The following is a 24,059-nucleotide window of genomic DNA, read 5'->3' as shown; positions in this document are numbered from 1 at the left end:
TGTTGATCACGTTTCATTGAATTTTCGCGCCATATTGCTGAGGGACTGAAATCAAAACATTATTGTGATCATATTGTGTTGATATTTGCGACATGTGATAGCTTTCTGTTATGATTACGTGTCCTCTTCTCAGATTTACGTCTGAATAAGAAGAATATTTATTCATCACTTCCTCAACTTTGCCCTTTTGGTTGGAAATCGGCGCACGGGTTTCTTTATGTAATGAAAGATGTCTATGATACTTCGAGCTTCGAGTTTACTGCGAAGAGGGAAAACTGCGTTTTCAGCCGCTAAGCTATCGTCTGTTTCGACAAGATCACGAAAGGTATAAACTGTTGTAAGATTTGTTTCATTCTAGTGTTGCGAATTTTTCTGAAGTACTTTGAGAGGCGCGCGATCGTCCGATATGCAAGATATCGTTGGACCACGTTGCAAAGATCGATCATGCCATACAATCTACCCCAAGGCAGATCGTCTCCCTCATGTGCACGTGCATTCGATCGTTAGATTAAAATAAGCAAAGAAATTTAATTTGCGTGTTGTCCGAAAACTCTAACAGGTAGCTCTGTTTCGCAATTGAGCGCTTTAAACGTGAATTCTAAATAGAAGAATATAGTGAAACTTTTTGGAGTTAACCTCGTGATCTTTGCTGCATGTGATAGCTAGTCTGACGACAATAATTTTTTTTTAATACTCCTTTGGGGGGATTAAATGATCTTAACAGTAAAGAATATCTGCATATTTCTTTTAGTTGAACAAAGAGTGTTAATTCTCAGATAAATTGAGAATATTCGACATAACTTATGAGGAATAATATCCATAAAAAAGGATAACGAGCAAAGTTTTACTAAATACATTTTTAAGGGTTTTATTACCTATGGATGCTTGCTATTTCATTATTTTAACAGACACACCCTAGGACCATGATAAAGAATAATAACCTTTTTTGAAGCCCTCTTATTAATTTGCGAACAGTTTTTCTTAACCATGGATGGAGTATATTTTTGATCATTTCTGTTTGTAAAGATTTATTATTCTTGGACAAGAAAAATTTATCCCATTTCTTTATCCAATTATGGTATTTCCTTGAATAAGCACCCGTGCTCTAATAAGAGCCCTCTCCCAAATGAGATACCACCCCCTAGGCAATAATAATAACAAACAAGCACCCCACGCCTTCCTCCCACACTTTCTTAGATGGTGGGCATACAAGGAAGACCTGTCTCTATTGCTGCTTTATTTATAACTTTTTAAGCTTCAACTACAGCAAAATCAGTACAGCTTAATAATTACTCAATAAGCATCCTTCCAAAAAGTGCCCCCCTTTACCTGAAATTTTGAATAAGCGTCCACACACTTATTTAAGATACATATGGTTGCTGTGGAGATATTATTGAAGAATTGTCAATGTTGACATTTTAAGAGTTACAAATGTCATCTTCATCCTTAGTTCCACATAATTTTCTCCATATTATGAATTTATATGAACTTTTCTCCTCTCAGAGTTTGTCGGCATCATTGGTTCTAGAGGATGGAACTCGCCTTAAAGGATATTCCTTTGGTCATGGCAAATCTACATCTGGAGAAGTGGTCTTTAATACCGGTCTGACTGGGTTAGTTTTTTTTACGTATCATACAGATTTTGATTAACATACAATGGAGCATGTCAGGGAGAAGTCCAGAGAGTTCACAACCCTCCCCCTTCCCCCCTCCCCCCTCTTAATCAAATCTGTGTGTCTTCTCCCTGCTTGTTGGAAACCAAAATTCTCAAAAAGACAGAGTCATGTATTACTTCTCAGCTTAAAGTACGTGAAATTTTCCTTACTTAAATTATTATTCCTCAGCTTACTTAGGGTCTAGTGTAACAGTGAAAAAAAAAAAAATACCAGTTAACCCCTGTGAAACAGATTTTATTCACCAGGTAACCAGAACAAGAAACATTTTACTACAAAGACTCTAAGCTGCTCTTTTCCATAGAATATTGATTTGTACAAGTAATACTGCTCAAAATGTTATCTTCTTCTGAGGCCAAAATCATACTTCTCTTGGCTAGTCACCAGATGGTCACTTTGAAACAAGTTAAGCCTGGAGCACTGATTGATGACATTTAAATGTTCTTTTAAAAAATGAAACAAATGAAAAATTTATAAAAACAAGCTCTGAAAGTAAGCAAAGCCCCTTTTTATTTTTATTTTATCATTAGAAGATCGTAGATCAGAGGTGTTCTCGTCAAAATTAATGGGAACCTTTTTGTTGTTCTTTTTTTTTTCTTTAAAATCTGCAGATACCCTGAAGCACTCACAGATCCAAGTTACAGAGGACAAATACTGACCCTGACTTATCCTATAGTGGGAAATTATGGTGTGCCGAGCACAACAGAGAGGGATATATATGGATTATTAAAACATGTGGAATCAGAAAACATACAGGTACGATTGGTAATTTAGTGAGATCACTTATTTGCTATGTCTTCCTTTCATTTTCCAACCATTCCTCTGGAAATTAATTATTTTGCATTTGTTTGTGTGTTTGTTTTGTTTTTTCTTTTCATCAGGTGTCTGGATTGCTTGTTCAGGATTATTCTCATAATTACAGTCACTGGAATGCAGTGAAGTCACTTTCAGAATGGTTGCAAGAAGAAAAGGTATTGATATTTATTTATTTAGTTTTTATAGGTACTTAATTTGATGAGCTCAGGGACTGGTAATTATTTGTGAAGAGGGGTGAGGGGAAAAAAAGGTGGGGGGGGTGGGTCAATGTTATTTAAAATTGGCTAGAAAAACTGATCACCAGTCTACATGATGAACTTATTGTGTGATTTAGTAGGTTGGTTCCATTGTTATGAAAAGTAATCATCTTATGATATATGTGATGTGAAGTTTAATAGTTACTAGGCATATAATGGGAGATATTAGGTGATGGGTGGGTGGGGGGGGGGGGTCATAAAATGGGGAGGGGGTGGGGACTTATAGAAATTTTGATCTTTTTCTTCCCCCCCCTTTGTACATAGGTAATGACCAGGTGCTTAGGTATTACTTACTGAGACGAGCCTGTCATTCATCTGTGCTTTAAAGTAATGATATAAATGTGTATTCCTTGATTGATTTAAAATAGATTCCAGCCTTGTATGGAGTAGATACAAGAATGTTGACCAAAATCATAAGAGACAAGGTATGCTGCAAAAATTTCCAAATTTCTTTGTATGCAAAGACATTGACCACACATGTCCAATGTAGTTGTAGAAATCAAGTTGGTTTTGACTACATTAAAAGATATGAAGAGGAAAAGTGACCTAAGTTGTTCCTGGTTTCATCTTTACTTTGGGTGACAGCAGGATGGATAGTTTCCCATTTGCTAATAGTCCATAGATTTACTTCGACAGGGTCTCTGTGTTCTGTCCCTTGGAGTTTTTGTGTCTATGTAAGAGTCCAACTTCATCCGCAGAAGAAAAATTTTCTGATTTTGACAGCATCTGGCTACAGTAGCCTCAACTATATGCTAGGTACCATCTTTTAATTTATATGCAAAAGTTTTTTGGGTTTATTTCATATCAGATGTTATTTTTGCTGGTTTTCAGGGGACCATCCTTGGTAAAATAGAATTTGAAGATCAGCCTGTAGAATTTGTTGATCCTAATAAGAGGAATTTGACAGCTGAAGTTTCTGTCCAGGTTTGGTATTCTTTCCATCCACTTCATTCTATATTACTGACTGATTTCATGTATGAAAGGAACCTACAGATCTCATTAAAGAATTATTTTCCATAGCTTCATCAATTAGTGTATTCCCCTCTTTTTACAAGCCCCTTCTTCTGTGGCATTTTCCAAATCAATCTCAGTATCTGAACAACTGCGCACCTACCCCTCCCTAATGTCGTAATTGGGTTAGGAGAGGGGTAGGTGCAGAGTTGCTCATATGCAGACATTGATCCTATTTTCTCCTCCATTGCCTGACACCTTACCCCACCCCTGTGCAGTTACTCCTAGGTGGTACTTAACTCCTCATATTGCCCGTGGTCTCGCTGTCAATCTCCTCATCTAGAACCAGTTGCCCCATCTGTTACCTTTTTGTTAGGGAAAAATCTAGGGTATAAAGTCTGTAGGTGGGGCCCAAGCAGTGCCCCCCCCAGTAAGAGTGTATCCCAGTTTCCCTAGCATGAAGCAACTAGGAGTATCAATCACTACTCTCCCCTGGATGAAAATCCATTGCAAGGTAACCCCACACTCCCCAGTATTTCATCAGGCTTCCCTGATGGTTTGCAGATACCCATTGATACTCCTTGGTAGAGAAAGACACTGTGGGAGTGAAGTATTTTGTCCAAGAACACAACACAAAGGGCCCTTTACCCAGGTCTCAAACTCAGACCTTTCAGAGTCCTGGGCACTAACAACAAGGCCACAGCATCTCTCACTCCACTGGAAAAGGATCACTTACCCTTCAATCATTTTGGCATAAAATTAGTCATTAAAAGTAATTGATAACAAATCGCTTTTTTCTAATTACCCTATCCTTGAATTCTTCTTCTCCAATCCACCTGCTTCCCTCTGATCACTATGCATTGCAAGAAATTAAAGATTGATACTGATTTTGTTTTTTCAGGAAAAACAAATTTTTGGTGAAGGAAATCCATACAAAGTCATAGTTGTTGACTGTGGTATAAAACAGAACATGATCCGGCACTTAGTTATGGTATGTAAAGTTACAGGATGGTATGGTTTATGTTCCAGTCTCCCACAGAAATGTCTGCTTTTAAACACTTGTGTCCCATCTCAGACAATAGGGTCCAAATTTATACCATAGTGTCTGATTTCAGACAGTTATGTCCCATTTTAGATGATAGGGTCTTATTTTAGACACTAATGTCAATTTTTGATGCAGGTGTCCAAAACTGACTACAAGTCTCTTTTTTGAATGTAATTGTCCAAGATAGGACACTAATGTCAAGTTTTGAACACTAGAGTTGATTTAGGACACTACTGTCCAATTTTAGGCACTAGTGTCTGATTTTTAGACACTAGTGTCCAATTTTTGAAACTAGTGTCTGCTTTTAGACACTAGTTTCAAAAATTGGACACACATCTTAGACACAAGTGTCCAATTTTAGACACTAATGTCTGATCTTAGACACCAGAGTCTTAAATGTGATTTTATAAAATTTGGGTCCAATATAAGACACTGATGTATAATTTCAAATGCAAGTGTCTGGTTTTAGATTCTAGTGTTTGATTTTCAACACAAGTGTCTAAAATGCAACTTAAGACATGGTGTCTGATTTTAGACAATAGTGTTCAATTGTAAGCTCAAGTGTCTGAATTTTGACACTAGTGTCCAGTTTTATACCCTAGTGTCCAATTTTGGACTCTGTTGTCTCATTTAAGACATCACTGTCCAATCTTAGACTCTAGTGTCTAATTTAGGCACTACTGTCTGACTGTAGACACTGGTGTCCAATTTAAGACATTACTGTCCCATCCAAGATGCTGGTGTCCAATGCAGGCATCAGTGTCCAGATTTTAGGCACTAGTGTTTAGACTCTACTGTCTGGTTTTATACTCTAAGGTTCCAATTTTAGACACTACAGTCGGATTTTAGACACTGTTATTTGAATAAGCAGTGACACCTTAGTTGGAAATTAGATGCTCGTTACTCTCAGGTGTTAAACAGTTAAGGGTTTAACCTAGCCATGTCTTCATGTGCTTTCCTTTTGTAGAGAGATGCAGAAGTTCACTTGGTGCCTTGGAATTATGATTACTCTGAGGATATCTATGATGGTTTATTTATTTCCAATGGGCCCGGTGACCCTGCCATGGTATGGGATGCTGTTCTGAATCTGCGCAAGGTTTGGTTGTCTTTTTATATTAACGCTTGTGAACTTCTCCCTCTGCTTCACCCTTTCAGTCCCATTCCATTTCATTCGTAATTCTCCTTACTATATGCCACACAATTCATGTGATGTTTGTTCAGAGAATTTGGTTTTGGATCAGCTAACAATCCCCTAATTGTTATTATTCTTTACTCTCAACGTTTATCAGCTTGATAATGTAAGAAATTTTGCTGTGATCACTCAAGATCTCATTAGCAATTCTCCTTACTGTCTGCCATATGATTCTTTTGATGTTATTTTGGAGAATTTGGTATTGGATCAACTGATAATCCTCTAATTGATATCTTTCTTTATTCTCATCACTTGTCTGCTTGATGTTGGGTTGAAATAGCAAGGAGAAATTCAGCCTTGATCACTCAAGGGAGTTAAAGGGTTAAGTAAATTTCCAAAGGCTGTTGTAGGTGACCATGCTGTACTGTATTTGTTTTTTGTCCTTTTTCTGTCTTAAACTCTTCCATGTGTCCTTGTGAAGGATGTGTATTTGATAACAATTTTTTTGTACCTTAACACAGTCCGTTATCACAGGTCCAGGTTACACTGACCCTAAAGTCCAGTACAAGAAATGCTCCATTGTCCTGTGTATCATTTGAGTATTTAATTTTCCTCTTTGGCCATCCTTTGAAGGTGTTGAAGAATGAGCGTAACCAGCCAATATTTGGTATCTGTATGGGGAATCAACTTACTGGTCTGGCAGCTGGTGCACAGACTTACAAGCTGCCACTTGGAAACAGGTAGATTCATTTGCCTTTTGAACATGTCTAACACTTTACTCCATCACATCAGTAGGCATATTCCCTTCAAACTGTTCTCTATACATTTCCTAAGGTGCTGATTAAGAGAATTTGTTCAACAACGAATAACTTCATCAATGGGTGATCATTTCCTGTATTCTCATGACCTTAATATGTAATTAAAAGGTGATTAAGTAAGGAGAAATAAGAAGCCAATCACTCTTAGGGGTTAGTTGGTTTAAGTGCAACTAGGTCAACTTTTGACAACTAAAAGACTCAGCAAAATATTCCTATTTTTTTTTTCCAGAGGACACAATCAGCCAGTGATAAACCAACTCAATGGACAAGCATTTATAACCTCCCAGAATCATGGATATGCCATTGATGAGAAGACTCTTCCTTCAGATTGGAAATCACTGTTTATTAATGCCAATGACAACACAAATGAGGTACAAGCCAGGCTTTTAATAACTTTTTTATTAAACGGCTTCTGATGGTGTTGTAGGCAATTGTACGCCAAGGCGAAACCCAAACGAGATCCTGCTTGCAAGCTAAACAGTCAGCAGTAAGAGATCTTATGGGGTGCGATAGACTGCCGGTAACCAGCTTTTACTGAAACCGCTGATCGTACAAACCGACACATTATGGATTTACCTATTTCTATATATATGCCTTTTTAGAATAAGGACGATGTATTACGGAGTTTTGAGCTTGGTGTTGGAAAAAGAGAAAAAAAAGATTATGTTTTCTATGTAATGAGCGTAGGACAAAGAAAAAATCTGAGCGCAGAAACCGAAGGTCGTGGGGAATGAAAGTTTTTGATGAATGAATGGAACTGTAGTGCTGTGTCTCTATGGGAAAATACAAGATAATTTGGTTTTATCAGCTGAGCTGATAATGAAAATTGGCCTTCGTAAAGACTTTCTAAAGGTGACGTTTCGAGCGTTATTTGCACTGACGAAGAGCTAACACGCAAAACGTCAGCTTAAGTAACTTTTTACATTATCAACTCAGTTGATAAAACCAAATTATCTATTTAATATATTAATTTTTTCGCATTATTTATTGAATCTTTTACTTGCATCGTCCATTCATAGGGCATCATGCACAAGGACAAACCTATCTTCACTGCACAGTTTCATCCGGAGGCATTTGGTGGACCAACAGACACAGAGGTTACCTTTATTTGATTCTTCACTAAAGTCTTAAGAACCAGAATATGTAATCTCTTTTCCTAACTGGCCTTAATTTCTTTGTTGTAGTTTCTGTTTGACACATTCATGAATCTTGTGAAAGGTGGGAAAACATCAGTGGACCATGCAATGGGGAGACCATTTAAAGTCCCAACACCTCCTAAGGTAAGGAATCTTCATACTAAGATTTACCTGTTACTCATCTATTCAAAGCTTTGCGACTCGTAAGACCCACCTCCCCTCTCTTTCCGTTGCTGTGGTTCATCATCTCATTCCAAGATATCTACCCCACTTCCTTTCTCTTTTTTTCAGCTGCTGTCTTGTCTCTCCCATTTTCTCTTTCCTTGCTGTGTCCCTGTCACCGTTTTGCTGCGGATGTTGTTTGGACTCTGAATCGTTATATACCCAGTCGTCCTCCACCTACAGTTTTTCATTTCTTTGCTATTTTGTTCAGAGGATACTTCGCAGCAATTTTTTGTCATCCCCTTTGTTCATTTTACATCCTTTAATATACAACAGCTACCAATATTCTCCAGATTGAACAAGTCTTCCTGCCTGATGCGTAGAGAAAATAAAAACTCAACAATGTAATAAAACAAATAACCGGTTAATTTTTCAGGTGTCAAAAGTGTTAGTCTTAGGTTCTGGTGGTTTGTCCATCGGTCAAGCTGGAGAGTTTGACTATTCCGGTTCTCAAGCAATAAAGGCGTTGAAGGTTTGATATCTGAGAAACAATCAGATTTTTTTTTTTTGAAATTAAGTTTCATCTTGATTTTTTATAGCTTACAAGGAGTTCCTCCTTATCAGTGAAGTCTGTAGCGCGGGTAAAAAAATAAGCACAAAAAATTGATGTTAGCGCGCTGTGTGAAGCTCTGGTAGTGAGGTTCACGAAAAGTTCTGCGCAGCGCGCTAACATCAAATTTTTATTTGTTTTATTTGTTTACTTGCGCGACAGACTTCGCCGAAAAGGAGGGACTTGATTTATTGATTTATTTATTTTTTGAAGTTATCCCCTAAAGCTAAATGGACTGATTGCCCCAAATTGTGATGCAATATTTTGAGGATGATTCGTTTTCAGTGATTGATGAGTTGAATATTTTACAATATGGGTAATGTTTCATTTGTTGCAGGAAGAAAATATGAAGACTGTTCTAATGAATCCTAACATCGCCTCAGTTCAAACTAATGCAGAAGGAGAGAAGCAGGTACAAAATTGTTTGCTTTACGTGAGCTGGCCAACTACAATCATTTATTGTTTACACTTTGAATTATACTATGGAAATGTAGTAGTTTTACAGTAAAGTGTGTCATAATTAGAATAACAACGGTTGGCTCGTTTCAACTCATTTCCACCACGGTTCGCACACAGTCACAGACTTAAATAGTATTCTTGTTTTTTTCTTAGGCAGATGTGGTGTACTTTGTGCCCATAACTGAACAGTTTGTTGAAGATGTCATAAGGCGTGAAAGACCAGATGGAATTTTATTGTCGATGGGCGGTCAAACAGCCTTAAACTGCGGTATGATCGGAAATGAGCCTTTTACTCTTCTGTACTTCTTATCCTGTAGATGTCGCTTTAAAGAGAAGTGCTTAACTCATTAGACCCTAACATCAGTATTCATATTCTCCACACTCTTTACTATACATTTGCTTTGGTACTGACAAGGAGAATTTTGTTTAACAACCAAATCTTCTTAGGTTGGCGATCATTTCCCTTATTCTCGTGATCGTAATGAACGATTCAGTTGTGTTACTTTAAGGAGAAATAAGATGCTGGTCACTCTCAGGGTCTAAAGGATTAAATTGTCTCTTTTTCTGTTATCGGTTTTCCAGGAGTTGAGCTGTATGACAAGGGAGTATTGAAGAGATACGGTGTTGAGGTATGAAATCTTTTTACTTTTATGCTTGAACTGTAAAACATTATTGATAAGGATAAGCGTAAAATCAAGATATCTCTTCAAATTTTATACGTTGCATGGGTTCTTTAACGTCCCATGCTAACCAGTACAGAGGAGATGCAGGAGGCGGGAACTGTAGTTTATTGTCCTTATCCGAGAAGACTGGAACGTCTAACCATTTGCGGATCCCTTAGCAAAGGCAGAACATTCCCCTCAGTTATCCCAGCTTTTACAGTAGAGTTTTATTAGTCAATTTTTCTGTATCAGACACATTCAAGCAGCTTTCCCTAGCAGTGAAGTGCGTGCTCTAATCATTTTGCATTTTCAGGTGCTTGGAACACCGATCGAGTCAGTCAAAGCCACAGAAGACAGACAAATTTTTTCCGACAAACTCACAGAGATTGGAGAGAAGATAGCACCAAGCGTCGCCGTGGAAACGGTAGGTCTTCTTATCAAGTCACTCGACCTTAATCAGCGCAGTTTTCATAAACAACCCCCTTTATTGTACACTTAAATGTTTTGAGAAAGACGTATGCTATCTGTTGCAGGAAGAGTCGGCTATAAAGGCTGCCAAGAACATTGGTTTTCCTGTCATGGTTCGAGCTGCGTACGCTCTTGGAGGACTGGGATCCGGCTTGTGTGAAAATGAAGAGAAACTGAGAGAAGTCGCAAGACAGGTGATTTGGTTAAATCGAAACTTGTCAGTACTACAAGCTAGACAACGAATAACCCGTTAAGAGGTTTAGACAAACTCTGATTTTTTGCCTTTGTTTTCGTTACACTGGATCGGTTATACTTCACCTCTCCTTTCTCTGTGAACGTTAGGATAGAAAAAAAAGTATGTAATGTTTTTATTCTAGGTATATAGATAGGGTGCTGTATGCTCAAACGTGATTCATAAAAGAATACGGGCTTACACAATAGAGCAGAGCATCCCCTTGTTTAGTACAGTTGGATATCCGTAGCTATTTCTGGGATATATACCCTCCAAGAACATTAAATAACTGTGAATATATGAAAATCATATGGGTGAACTGCGGATTAAGAAGTGAATTTGAAAGTGATATTCGCAGTAATGAACACCACTTAAGCCTTAGTGAAATAAGGCCTTAAGAAAAGTCAGGCCTGTACGGGATTTGAACCCATGACCTCTGCGATACCGGTGCAGTGCTCTACCAACTGAGAGCTGCTTATTATGTTGGTTCGTAACAAACCCGTGAAGTGATGAATAAATAACTGTGAACATGTGAAAATCATATATGTTAGCTGCGGATTAAGAAATGACTTTGAAATCGATCTTCGCGGTAATGAACACTACTGAAGCACTTTAGACCTTCATATGACTAGCTCACCACAGAGTTAACTGTAGTTCAGTGCTAGAAGATCAGAGTTTGAAATTCTAAGGTCTGAGGCTCGATTCCACGCAGGGGTTTGTACTTTTCCTCTGTTCCACGTCTATGATTAAGTGAAGAAACATCGTTCTTTATGAATCAACGTAGCGTTTTTGTTGTTTTCAGGCACTCAAGCTATCAAATCAGATTCTTATTGAGAAATCTTTGTTGGGTTGGAAAGAAATTGAGTATGAAGTCGTCAGGGATGCCGCTGATAATTGCATCACTGTATGTAACATGGAGAATTTTGATCCTTTAGGAGTTCACACAGGTACAGTGTACGTGTATAACGCTAGTCATGACGAGTATGCATACCACGCTGATTCACAGGGCTTCCGGAGATTATATTAATTTCTGCAGCATTAAGCACTTGGGGATATTGTTACATCTCCTGATTGGGATATTAGTCCAATGTAGGTTATCTTTACACCTCACCATTTTTTCCCTGACAATTTGCCGGTATCTACCTATACTCTACCTATATATTTTTTTTTTGTGTGTGTTAGGTGACTCTGTGGTTGTGGCCCCAAGTCAAACTCTGTCAAATGAGGAATATCACATGCTACGAGAAACAGCACTTAAGGTTTCATCCCTTTCTTTACTCTTTTGAATTAAAATTCTCAAATGTAATTTGCTTCAATAACTTGAGTGACCGGCCGATGTGATTTACTATCAGTTAATCCTTCATGTAGGATGCCCTTATGATCTTAAATTGATGCTTTTTGTTGTAGGTTGTACGCCATCTTGGTATTATTGGTGAATGTAACATACAGTATGCTCTGCACCCAAAGTCTCTGGAGTACTGTATAATTGAAGTCAATGCCCGTTTGTCCAGAAGCTCTGCCCTCGCATCAAAAGCTACCGGGTAAATGTTAGGTAGACTTAGCTAAGCCTAAAAGTAGACGTTCAAATTGCGTATCTTACATGGTTCAGTGCACAGAGTTACGTCGGTAAGGTGACAAAAAAAACATTTTGCGGCCTGAGCGGTTATGTTATTTTTCTTGTCTATTGGGCTCCGCTCGCGCGCATGTACTAGCCGCCTTAATTGTAACACGCAAAATTGTTTTAAACCAAAACCAAAAAAAGAATCACAAGACCATTCAGTACAAACAGAAATGTTGCAAAGAGCCAGTGGTAACTCGAGGTGAAAAATGCTCAGACTGCTTGAAGCGTGATTTTAGCTTGCATTTGATTGTTTGAGAGTATAGGGCAAGTTTTCTACACCAATCACAGAAAAAAATTGAAGGAAAAGCGAAAATTGCATTTGACCTCAACTGAAACCTCCTCCAAGTCTTTAATCTCCCTTAACCCCTAAAATTGCTGGTGTGAATATCATCATTCTCCCTGAATGTTTCATGTTATTAATACCTTGCAGATATCCTCTGGCATTCATCGCAGCCAAGCTCGCACTTGGAATACAACTTCCTGACATCAAGAACTCTACAACAGAGCAAACAACAGCTTGTTTTGAGCCAAGCCTCGATTACATTGTCACCAAGGTTCAATTCTCTCTTTCTGGCTACATTGATGTGGCATATTTGGAAGAAAAAACCCTATGAAAACCCCTCTATTTGTGCTTACTTCCTCCGTATCACGTTTCAACTGGTTCAGATATGTTAAATCTAACGCAAACTATGAAATTTACAGGTTAAACCTTAGCATAGAAATATGTTTCCTATTCATAGCAAGTTTAATAATTTCCCTTTACTGAACAACCGCTGAAAAGCAGAGACAAAAAGGCAAATTTTTACTGTTCGCATAAACGGCGTTCTTTCTCTCTGTTCTCAAGGTGGAAGTTCAAGGAAAAAAAACACCTAAACAACCGTGGTTTTACTATGCTTTTCGTTCATAGAAATTCCCACTTAACTCATTTTCATCCCAATTTTCTTCTCTACTGGGAATTACAAAAAACTAACGTGTAAAACAGACAATGAAATGGGGTTCCATTTTAGAGACATGTTTTGTACTTGACAAAATACAAATAATATTCACTGAGGAGACGTGCACTCACTCACAGCCCACCAGAATGACTCGAAGTAGTATTATCAACCTTTTAAGTCAATGAAGAGAATTGCTTTCGCCGTGAAAAGCCGTCAACGACAAGGCAATTAATTCTTGTGTCCTTTTATCCATTACAGATTCCTAGATGGGACTTAGACAGGTTTCATATGACTTCCAAACAGATCGGCAGTTCGATGAAAAGCGTTGGAGAGGTAAGAATCCCTCTTTGACTGAAGAATGTATAAATAAGCGAAATTTTTCAAATTCAGACACCGAAGAAATTACTTTCAGTTCTTGAATAAAAGGGTTAGTTTTCATGGATTTGGTGATATTGAGAACTATTTGTTAAAGAAATCCATTCAAGTAACTTTCTATCTCTTAATTTTGTAGTTTTTTTTGGTCTCTAACTTTATTTTCGGCTGGTTTAGTAAAGACTCATCGTAGAGAGAGTATGGAAACAGCGCAATATCACATTTTCTTCAATATATAGATTAAGCCATTTTCAAAACAGAGCTCTGATTAAACAATTCTACAATATTCAAGTTAGCAAATTTTGCTAAGGTAATTTATCGAGTGCACTGCGCTTTTCGTATGGCCGCACCGTCCTCCTAAGGTCTGGGATCACCGTTAGATGGTTATAAGCTGACTTGATTTTAGAACTGAATTTTGAGTACGTTTTTTACCAGGTTATGGCGATCGGTCGAACATTTGAGGAGAGCTTTCAGAAAGCTTTGCGTATGGTGCATCCCTCAGTGGATGGCTTTGTGTCCAAGGTAAGTGCTATTATAAAATTTTGACACGTTGAGGTCTTCATATTTCAAGTCACTCTTAGATGATCAAAACTACCTTGAACCTGAAGGAGAATACAAAATTTTTTTAGCCTTGAAGACTTGAAACGACGGGCCAGCGGTTTTATGGCTCCGTACCGGATTTCCTCGGTCTTGATGGTAGTGGACGAGTTGCCATAAAGGCGGTAAAAATAAACCAATAAGGGGCAAATATGGCTAAGGACTGAAAAGATTAACTCTTAGAAGTGATGAACATGTAACTTCTCCCTTCATCATCCCTAAATTATCCAGCAAACAGTAAATGAGAATACTCAAAATTATCAGGTAGAAGTGATTACTTGATCTAACACCAAATTCTCGTAACTGATTTACATGGAAATGTGTAACAGAGAGGAGAACTGACAATCAGATCTTGGAAATTAACGGATTAAAACGGAATGCAATCGAGGGAGTTGAAAACTTTAGGCGATGAACATTTCTAACTAATATCTGTACGAGTAACCTGCGTGTTTGTTCTTTGTTGTAGCTTCCCAGTATGCATCAGGAGTTGACAGACGGCAAACTTGAAGATGAGCTAGTTGTTCCATCAAACACAAGAGTATACTCCATCGCTAAGGTGATGAAAGCACTCTCCTTTAGTTGAAAGGCGGGGACACTTTACACCACAAGTCACTGCTAATCCGATTTTATCGAAGCGATCATACCCACAGGTTTAGATCAATTTTAATTTGAACAAGATTTTTTCAGGAAACACGATACAACATAGAAAAACTTCGGTCTTATTCGTACAGCTTGCCACAGTACGTCATTTCTGGCCCAGTTCCATGCTCCTCCTCCTTTCCCGCCCCAGTCCCCAGATTCCCCAGTCCCTTATAACAAGTTAGGGTTAATGTTGCGTTAGGGGAAGGGTAGGTGCAGTTGCTCATATACTGATATTGTTCCAAAAAATTGTGGAAAGATAAGAAAAACTTATGGAAAGATGTCCAAGTCACATGAAGCGAATTTTTTCTGCGACCTGTTTCTGCGTCGCCCTCTAATAAGAGCCGTCCTCGTGTAGTCGCTCTCGCAGCGTTTTTTTTTTTCTTTTTTTTGGTCATGTCTCTCGAGAGAAGTTAAACAGGTGGTGTCATTGATTTCCTTTGAATTGACATGGAACAGTGGTAAACCTGACAAACCTGTTGCTTTTCATCTCCAGGCGCTTCACCAGAACTATACAGTGGATCAAATACACGAACTGACAAGCATTGATCACTGGTTCTTGCACAAATTAGATCGTATTGTGGAAATAGAGAAAGATCTAAAGAATCAGCAACTGTAAGCTATCTAATTCTTCGTTTAAACTCTTTGAGCCCTGAGAGCAAGTGACCGACATCTAATTTCTCCTTACACAGTCACCCCTGAATGAAACATTTAGGTCACAAGAATAGAGAAAATTATCATCAACTTAAGAAGCTCTTGATTGTTAAACCGTAAATTCTCTTTTTCAGCACCTTAGGAAATGTATAGAGAACAGTATGGAGAATATGCATGCTGATGTTTAGGGTGTAAAGGGTTTATGTGACCTCGATGTAAGTTATAGGCTTCTTAACCAGTTTGTTTTATTTTTAGGGGATCTTTGCAGCGAGACGATTTGTTGGAAGCCAAACAAGCTGGTTTTTCTGACAGACAGCTCGCAAGACTGATCGGTGTGCCAGAAAACGATATGAGAAACGAAAGACTTAAACAAGGTGTGAGGCCTTGGGTTAAACAGGTACGTAATCTGCTCAACTGGTATAAATAAATGTAAACGTCGTCAAGCGCAGGAAAATGCAATATACCGGGTGCGATTGGTTTAAGTTAATTGGTCGGGAGGGTGACGCGCGTCTTCTCGACCAATCATAGAGCCGATGAAGCAAAACCATTGCAATTCCAAATCACGTTCGACACTAAATTAAGAAATATGCCGCAGCTGTTAGTGACTTAAAGTTTGCTTGTATTTGTTTAACAGATCGACACAATGGCGGCCGAGTATCCAGCCAAGACGAACTATCTTTACATGACGTATAATGGCAATGAAAATGACCTGTTGTTTAACGACAAAGGTGTCATGGTGCTCGGGTGTGGCCCGTATCATATCGGCAGCAGTGTCGAGTTTGACTGGTGTGCGGTGTCTTGCATCAGGACTCTGAGAAACCTGGGAATCAAAACGGTAGGTGTATATTAAGTGTGAACTCTTGGTTGATTGGTTTGTGAAGAAACATTTTGCGCGATTTTGGTTGACCTGACGTTTAGTACGCTAAACTCCCGCAGATGGTATATGGAGGTTTCGCCTGAATGTGAGCTCTCTCCTACCGGTTCGCCTCCGTCACCTCGATTTCGCCCCATCAGTACAGCGAACTAGTAGGGAGCGAACTTACAGAGGGGCGAAACCTCTAAAAACCGACCCTAACTAGCCCTGACTGAGGTCACAGATACAAATATACTTTGCCATTATCAGGTTGTAGTGAATCACAACCCAGAGACTGTCAGCACAGATTATGATGAATGTGATCGCCTTTACTTTGAGGAACTTTCCCTCGAAAGAGTCTTAGACATTTACCAGCAGGAGGTAAGTCTTTTGAGGCGGTAAATATGCAACACATAGAGATATTATGAAGGGTTGTAATGATCGTTTTAAAATAACAAAGAATCACAGATCTAGTTCGCGACAGTGCCAAATAACGCCATGAACTAATCAGATTTGGAAGTTCGGGAAACATATGAATTTTTTCTCAGCGTCAAGGGCATATGAACAAGGCGAGTTTGTGATATACTTGGAAGTGAGAGATTGGGGGAGAGAATTGTGGTCGGTTGTATAACCGATGTTACACGCGGAAATTGGTAACCTGCTGAGAGGGCGGGAAACTGCGCGCGGGAAAAAGGAACCCAGTGGTTTCGGCGGGAAAACTATGATGGATATTAAGTACGGGAAATGGAGAATCGGCAGGGAAATGAAGAATCGATCACACGCGTAGGAAATAAAAACAAAGTGGTAAAAGCTGAGGGTACCGAGTCGTTGGTACGAGTGAGATATGGGCAAACGGCTGTGGGAGCGGGAAAGTGCTGAGTAGATGAAACGCGCGGAATATGAAAACCCGACGATGGTTAGTTCAATTACCAAGGATTTAGTTTCCCTTTTCTCGTATCTAACAGGTTTGTAATGGTGCTGTGATCTCAGTTGGCGGACAAATCCCCAATAACCTAGCGCTCCCCCTGTACATGAATGGTGTTAATGTCCTTGGTACCTCTCCCCTGATGATAGACGCGGCTGAAGAAAGGTAAGACACGATTCACGATTGGTGGAAAAGAGTTGTGCTCTGATCAATCTCGCTTACAGGACTTTTTAATTTCTCGTAGATCTCGCTTCTCTGCAACTCTTGACGAGATTGGAGTTGGCCAAGCGCCTTGGAGAGCCGTTTCTTCCGTGGTGAGTAGCCATTTTTGTGAGAGCTTTTCAGATCACTGTCGTAACGTTGAAAATTTTAATTTGTAACTTGGAAATTAAATGAAATTTTACTCCATTGTTTGTTTATTTATTTGTTTTATTATTGTTGTTGTTGTTTTAGGATGACGCGTTGAATTTTGCTGCCACCGTTGGGTACCCATGTCTTCTCAGACCTTCTTACGTCTTGAGGTAAAGAACATAATAAAACTGTTTGTCGCGAAGTGAAAACCTTACGTGTGATTATAATAACTAAATATAATAATGGCCAAGACGAATTATGATGGAAAGTTTGATTGGGGCCGTGAAAAGACTGGTAACGTAAAAATAGGAATGGGGGAAAGCGCGGGAAAGGGTACGCTGATGGGTAGCGCGTGATATGCCACGTGACGTGATTTGATATTAGACTCTTATTGGCTGAAAATAATTGAGGGTTTTTGTTTGTTTCCTTTCTGTGCAGTGGCTCAGCCATGAACGTAGCTTACGGTCCAGTTGAACTGAAAAAGTTTTTACAAGAGGCTGCCAGGGTGTCACAGGTATGTTCGCTTTTTTTAATTTTCTGTGGTGTTAGAGCTGGCAGAAAGTCGAGTCTGCCTGAATCGATGATTGCAATCAGCTTTCAAGTGAGAATTTCTCCAGATTTGTCTTTCTGTTTTGAATTCAGGACCATCCTGTTGTGATGACGAAATTCATCGAGGGCGCTCGGGAAATCGAAATGGATGCTGTAGCTAAGAATGGAAAGGTTGGTGTAGTTCCCTTTAAGTGAGTCTCGTTCAAGGAAAATTTTATCGCAATATTGGATTATTCATAGTTTCTTGATACTGATGCGTTGCCCATATGGTTCTTTGCCCCAGGTCGTCGCCCATGCTATTTCTGAGCACGTGGAGAATGCTGGCGTCCATTCAGGGGATGCCACCCTCATCTTGCCTCCACAGACAATCAGTGAAGAAGACATCGCCCAGGTCAGAGAAACTTACAATGTGCTGTTTGATGAATAGATTCCATGTTATCGAGTGTCTATTCAGTAACAGATTAGAGAAGATGTCAAAATGTGGTTAAAACAAAAAAGTGGCACAAGAGGAAGCCACTGATGTTCCTATCACGTTTTGGCATCCTCTGTGATCTATCACTGAACTGACCCACGGGAACATGGAGTCTATTTGTTTCTTAAAATGAAGAGGCAAAGTGTTACTAATGGTGACTTCGTCTGTGCGTCTGTCCCTCAATGAGTTATGAGTGAGGACCAATCAAAATGTATAACACTTGAATAACTTTGAGAACGGGAATCCTCAATCAATCTAACTATATGCGTGGGGCTTAGCACGTGCTTCCACGTGCTGCACGAGTCGTCACGTGCTGCACGAGTTATAAGTAGCTGATTAACAATAAAGTTGCCTTACCTTTCACGTTTGGGTGTGGTTAGGTTTGTGTGATCACCTATCCGTTTGGGCCTTTTTCTTTCTGTTGCACCGTACTCAGTAGAGAAATTTCTTAAGGGTGTTCTTCTCTCTTTTGCGGCCACGATAGACGTGGACTGTTATCTGGTTTGAGAGCTGGAGGGTTTGAAGCATCTTATTTCAGTAAAACATTGTTAAAACATTTTAACAGGTAAAAGAAGCAACCAGGAAGATTGCTGAAAAGTTCAACATTTCGGGTCCGTTCAACACGCAGTTTTTAGCCAAAGATAATGAAATCATGGTAAGATGATGTTGATGTTGTTATATACTAGACAAGGGTGCTAAGGTACTTCTTATCTTCAATGAATTAGGTACATCATTCTTTTCTTGAATTCTTATTGAAAACGTTTTATGTTGATCAGTTACGACTATTTTTTTTATTTTGTGTTCTTATTGAAAAACCAGTCTCTATTTTACGCTAAAATACTACTGTTTTATCTACTGTTTTTTTTTTTAGTTATCCATACCGGTCAGTTCTGATCTGATGTCTCTCAATCCAATAAATTGTATTCTCTTTAAGATAAGCCTTGCTTTGGCTTGGTAATCTGGGCAGGGGCTACCCCAGGGGTATCTATACAACGGGTTCCTAGGGGTACCGGTATGCAAGTTATCTTTTGTCTTTTACTCTCCCAACCCGTCAGGTACTGTGGGCAACAGCTACCTGAGGGGTATCTATAATACTAGGTTTTCAATGACTTACATTTGAGATTTTCCTCACACTCGAACAGGTAATCTAGACAAAGGCTACCCGAGGGAAATGCGAGGTTGTCATGTGATTGAGTGCTATCTATGCGCTTTTCGTTCCTCTCTGGGTAACGCCTACCCCAGGGGTATCTAGAATGCGGGGCTACCAGTGATACCAAAATGTAACTTGCTTTATGAATTTTCCTATTCCCGTCTGCCAGGTGATTGAGTGCAATCTACGTGCTTCTCGTTCCTTTCCTTTCGTATCCAAAACAGTCGGCACAGACTTTATCACTGTGGCTACAAAGATAATGGTGAACCATCCTCTTGATGAGCACGCGTTACCTGATCTGACCACGCCCTTGCAGCCAGTCGGATATGTTGGCATCAAGGTTTGTTCATTTTTAATCGGCGAAAAAACAAATAAATGGATGAATGGATGGAGATCAACAAAATGATCCTCCTTCCATTCCCCCTAAAAACCATGTGATCCACCTCCCCCCCCCCCCCCTTGGCCCGGCGATAAATAATAATTTGTCTATGGTAACTCAGATTTTTTCATTTTCTCACACTCGTGACTAAACCACTGATACTTAGTGTGATAATTGTCCGTGTTTAGGCACCAATGTTTTCATGGCCGAGGCTTCGTGATGCTGATCCGCTTTTGAGATGCGAGATGGCGTCAACTGGAGAGGTGAGACAACATCAATAAAGAAAATATGGAAGATTGAACTTTTTTCATTTAAGTATTAATAGTATTACAGGATCGCATTGGTTTTGATTTCCTGCGCCGTGTTGTTCATTTCGGAAAACCTGCGCCATCATCTCAAGCAATCAAATTCAAAAACTTAAGCCAATCACGACTTCTTCCTTCGCATTTTCCCGCGCTTCAGGCAGTTTGCTTGTTTTCACTTTGAGTTCTTAATGGTTTTTATTAACCACGCCATGTCATTTGTCTAAAAAAACCTGCGCTAACTTCTCATCCAAAGCGAAAGCCAATTGCGACTTGGTCCCTCGCGTTCTCCCGCGCTTCAGGCAGTTGCATGTTTTCACTTTGAGTTCTCACTGGCTCATTGTGGTATTTCCTTTGTTCTGATCGGCCGTTGTGAATTCTTTGATTTAGGTTTTACGTGAGTCGATCACATAGGGATGTTTACGTGATTTTAACGTGTTTGTGCCATAAAGAAATTGAAAATAATGCTGTTTCGTAATACGTTTACATTTGACGATTAACAGGTGGCTTGTTTTGGATCCACTGCCAATTCAGCGTTTCTCAAGGCTTTGATGTCAACTGGCTTCCGTCTGCCTAAGAAAGGCATTCTGATTGGTATTCAGGTAAGATGATTGACAGAGTAACTGTTAGTAACCCATCTTAAGATTCCAGATGCCGGGTTGTATGTAGTGGTGACCGTGCCAGACTCCGTAATGAAGGGTCTGGGTTCGAACCTTGGTCGGGTCAAAGTGAAACTTAAAGCCACTGATTCACGTGGCGATTTAACTCGCCGATCGCGGCGAATATGAATCTCGAAGTCGATCGGCGAAAATCGCTGATTTCTGATATGCCAGATATTGGCGATTCTACACGCCGATCGTAACGATTGGCGAAAATAACAATCTTCTAGGATGAGGCGCGATTATGAAGAATTTTGAGTAAAACCTTTATGCTTCTTTCTTTGTTTTCTGAACAGCAATCCTTGCAGCCAAAGTTTCTTCCAACGGCCAACAAACTTCGCCAACTGGGATTCACTCTATACGCAACAGAAGCTACGGCACAGTATTTGAACGAACACAATATTCCGGCGCAACCCGTAGAATGGCCTCTACATAGCGTCGGTGTAAACCCGACTGCTACAAGGTTAGAATTTTGCTCGGCGCGCTTATGTTGTTGTGGGGTATCATCTGCCTAGTTTTCCCTATTCGTCATATTCATAACGATAACTTCTTCCGCGGCAAAGGACTTTCGCGTTTTCCTATTCGTACAAAATCTTCTAAGAATCAAGCCGTACGGAAAAAGTCGGACACTCTGTTCCGTCGGTAAAGAACGAATATAGGGGATGTGTCCTTGATGTGTGAGCATGTCCCATTGTGTGTCCACCTGATAGGCGCGCGTCCCCCATGGGATGTCCACTTGATCTGCGCGCAACCCCAATGGGATGTCCACGCTATTTGTGTGTATCCCCCACAGGATGTCCCGGTGATCGGTGTGCATCCCCACGACATGACCACGTGATCAAAATTCATGATACAGAATTGTTTACAAAAGCAAATCAATTCTTACAGGTGAACTGTGAATGAAGAAATGACAGAATATGAAGCCAGAAACGTGCTGGTTTCGATGCATTTCGAGCCTTTGCCTCCAAATTATTGTTTTGAGTGTTAAAATTTTTCAGCTCTCACTGTTGTTGTTTCGTTGCAGACTGATTCAAGATAAAGATGTAGACCTGGTGGTGAATTTGCCAAATCAGAACACCAAGTACATCAAAGATAACTACCTCATTCGTAGATCGTCCATCGACTGTGGAGTCCCACTTATCACTAACTTGGAGGTATATTAACATTCGGTTGAAATCTTATGATAAACTGGGACCCTAAGTAAAAACCACCACGGCGACGGCAACAAGACCGTGGGGAATCAAAGGATTTAACTAACAGAACGATAACTCAGCACGTGCGTTTTAAAACTTTGTACATTTTTGGCCGTTCGCTCCGGAACAACAACCTGAAATAAAGAAAATTCGCGTGGAATTCCCGATGTTTCTATTTGGAACTAAACGCTGCTTACTTATGTTTAACTGTTTTCTCTTTTCTGTTTAGGTCGTGAAGATGTTTGCCGAAGCTCTTTCAGAAACCGGCCGCAAAATCGATGCCACATCACTCTTCCACTACCAGAAGTCCTCCCAAAGAAAAGCAACGCCTTGAAACGGTTGTCAGGCAACTCAAAAAGTGCTCCCTTCCCCCCCCCCCCCCAGACAGTTTAGTAAAGATGAGAGGCTCACTCGTGTGGACTTAATATAATTTGTGCGAGAAAAAAAGTAATATTTTTTACCGAGAAACGGTAGTATTCAGTAACAGTGTGTTCAGACAAGTATTCGTGTAGATTGTAAACTAGTATATATTTAAAATAAAAATAGACAAGACACGTAATTTAGTGTTTTTTTTGCGTATGATAAATTTTAATTTGCGGTTTGTTTGTTGCGTATGACTTCGATAGTTTCTCAAGTCAACGTCGTGCAAAATACGAAACAAGCAGATTACTGCTAAATGCGTAGTGGACTATATGAAATTTCCGTACAAGAAATGTGAAATTTATTATCGAAATAAAATGAGAGAGCAGTGGTTTCTTGTCTTTAGCGATTTTTTTTTTGTTCTGTGGTAGGTCGAGAAAACTTATGCCATCTCCTCAACCAATTAATTTAAAAACGAAGGCTAATCGCGTTGTGGCATTCACGTTTTCCCGCGCTTCAAGCAATTGCTTGTTTTTTCTTTAAGTCCTCATTGGCTGCTTGAGATATTTTCCGTTGTTCTGATTGGTCGATTTAATTACTTTGTTTTCAGTTTACATCAAGCGCTTTGATGAAGTAAAGACATGAGCGCTTCATTTTGTGGAGGTAATCCACGTGTTTTACATTCACTTTTTTAAACACAACAGGAAACCAGAAGCGTATCAGTAAGGTCCTCTATCTCCCATTGTTTACCTTGGAGTCAACCTTTTCCTGAGAAGAATCAATGTCAACGTAACTGTGCACCTACCCCTCCCCTGACCCAACATTAACCCTAATTTTCTGTTAGTTGACTATTGTCGGGTTAAGGGAGGGGTAGGTGCGCAGTTGTTCATATACTTACATTGGTCCGATCTATTAATAGAAAGGCTCCGGAGTCGATCGAAACAGAGTTACGACAACTCTATATCTTTACGTCAAACATCCGCTTACATGCAGTGGGCAGCGAAATCAGTTTTTTTGATCGCAGTTGACTCAACGGAATTATGATACTTGAGTGGAAACAGCCGTTCTGAGTAAACCTACTCGGGAAAGGGTTACGTCAAGGAATCAGTAGAGAAAGAGGCTCCCGTTGATGGATTCCTGAGGAAACTTAATTTAAAAGTATTTAGGGTGTGTTATTAGCGGGTTAAGGGTTATGCAGTTAATGCTCTTGAAATTTTCAATAAAGCCTGTCTGAGAATGAAGCGTGTTGTATGAAAATTCAGTTCAATGTTTACCGTGTACGTCTTTGTCATCGCCAAGTTGTAACCAAATAATTACTGTATTTCGTGTATCTTTGTAGAGACGTTTGTAACTGAAATTTTCGGGCTTTGATCAACCAATCAAAGAAAGGCAGTTATTAGCGGATGTCATTACACAGAATTAATCCTGACGTCATCAGTGCCTGGAGATTCCTTGTTGCGTAGGGAAACTGCTATGATCGAAGATTCTTATGGCGGAACCGAAACGGATCAGGCATTTTGCCGCAAGGTACTTCTCACAGATCTTATTTATCTTTTGTCCTGGCTGAGAAAAAAACGTCGGAAAATAATTGCCCTCTTCTTTCTTATCAGAGATTTTATTTCATTTT

General features: G+C 39.5%; 1 protein-coding gene across 1 annotated transcript; it reads left to right on the top strand.

The window, feature by feature from the left end:
- The first annotated feature begins 38 nt into the window (after positions 1–38).
- On the top strand, positions 39–22,823 carry LOC131794837 (carbamoyl-phosphate synthase [ammonia], mitochondrial). Its single transcript, XM_059112406.2, has 42 exons — positions 39–325; positions 1,504–1,613; positions 2,285–2,429; positions 2,555–2,644; positions 3,115–3,171; positions 3,578–3,670; positions 4,599–4,688; positions 5,710–5,838; positions 6,508–6,614; positions 6,922–7,063; positions 7,712–7,789; positions 7,877–7,972; positions 8,427–8,522; positions 8,938–9,012; positions 9,213–9,327; positions 9,642–9,688; positions 10,035–10,145; positions 10,255–10,383; positions 11,224–11,368; positions 11,604–11,680; positions 11,829–11,962; positions 12,473–12,596; positions 13,236–13,310; positions 13,785–13,871; positions 14,413–14,502; positions 15,082–15,200; positions 15,495–15,636; positions 15,874–16,074; positions 16,363–16,473; positions 17,058–17,182; positions 17,262–17,331; positions 17,471–17,538; positions 17,807–17,882; positions 18,011–18,088; positions 18,201–18,308; positions 18,955–19,044; positions 19,709–19,879; positions 20,107–20,181; positions 20,724–20,822; positions 21,176–21,342; positions 21,904–22,033; positions 22,302–22,823. Exons 1-42 carry the CDS (start codon positions 230–232, stop codon positions 22,404–22,406), a joined length of 4,473 nt encoding a protein of 1,490 aa, XP_058968389.2. The 5' UTR covers positions 39–229; the 3' UTR covers positions 22,407–22,823.
- Positions 22,824–24,059: the final 1,236 nt, after the last annotated feature.

This window comes from Pocillopora verrucosa, chromosome 13, assembly GCF_036669915.1.
Source record: "Pocillopora verrucosa isolate sample1 chromosome 13, ASM3666991v2, whole genome shotgun sequence".
Classification (NCBI taxonomy): Eukaryota; Metazoa; Cnidaria; class Anthozoa; order Scleractinia; family Pocilloporidae; genus Pocillopora; species Pocillopora verrucosa.
This window is presented reverse-complemented; position numbering and strand designations above follow the sequence as displayed.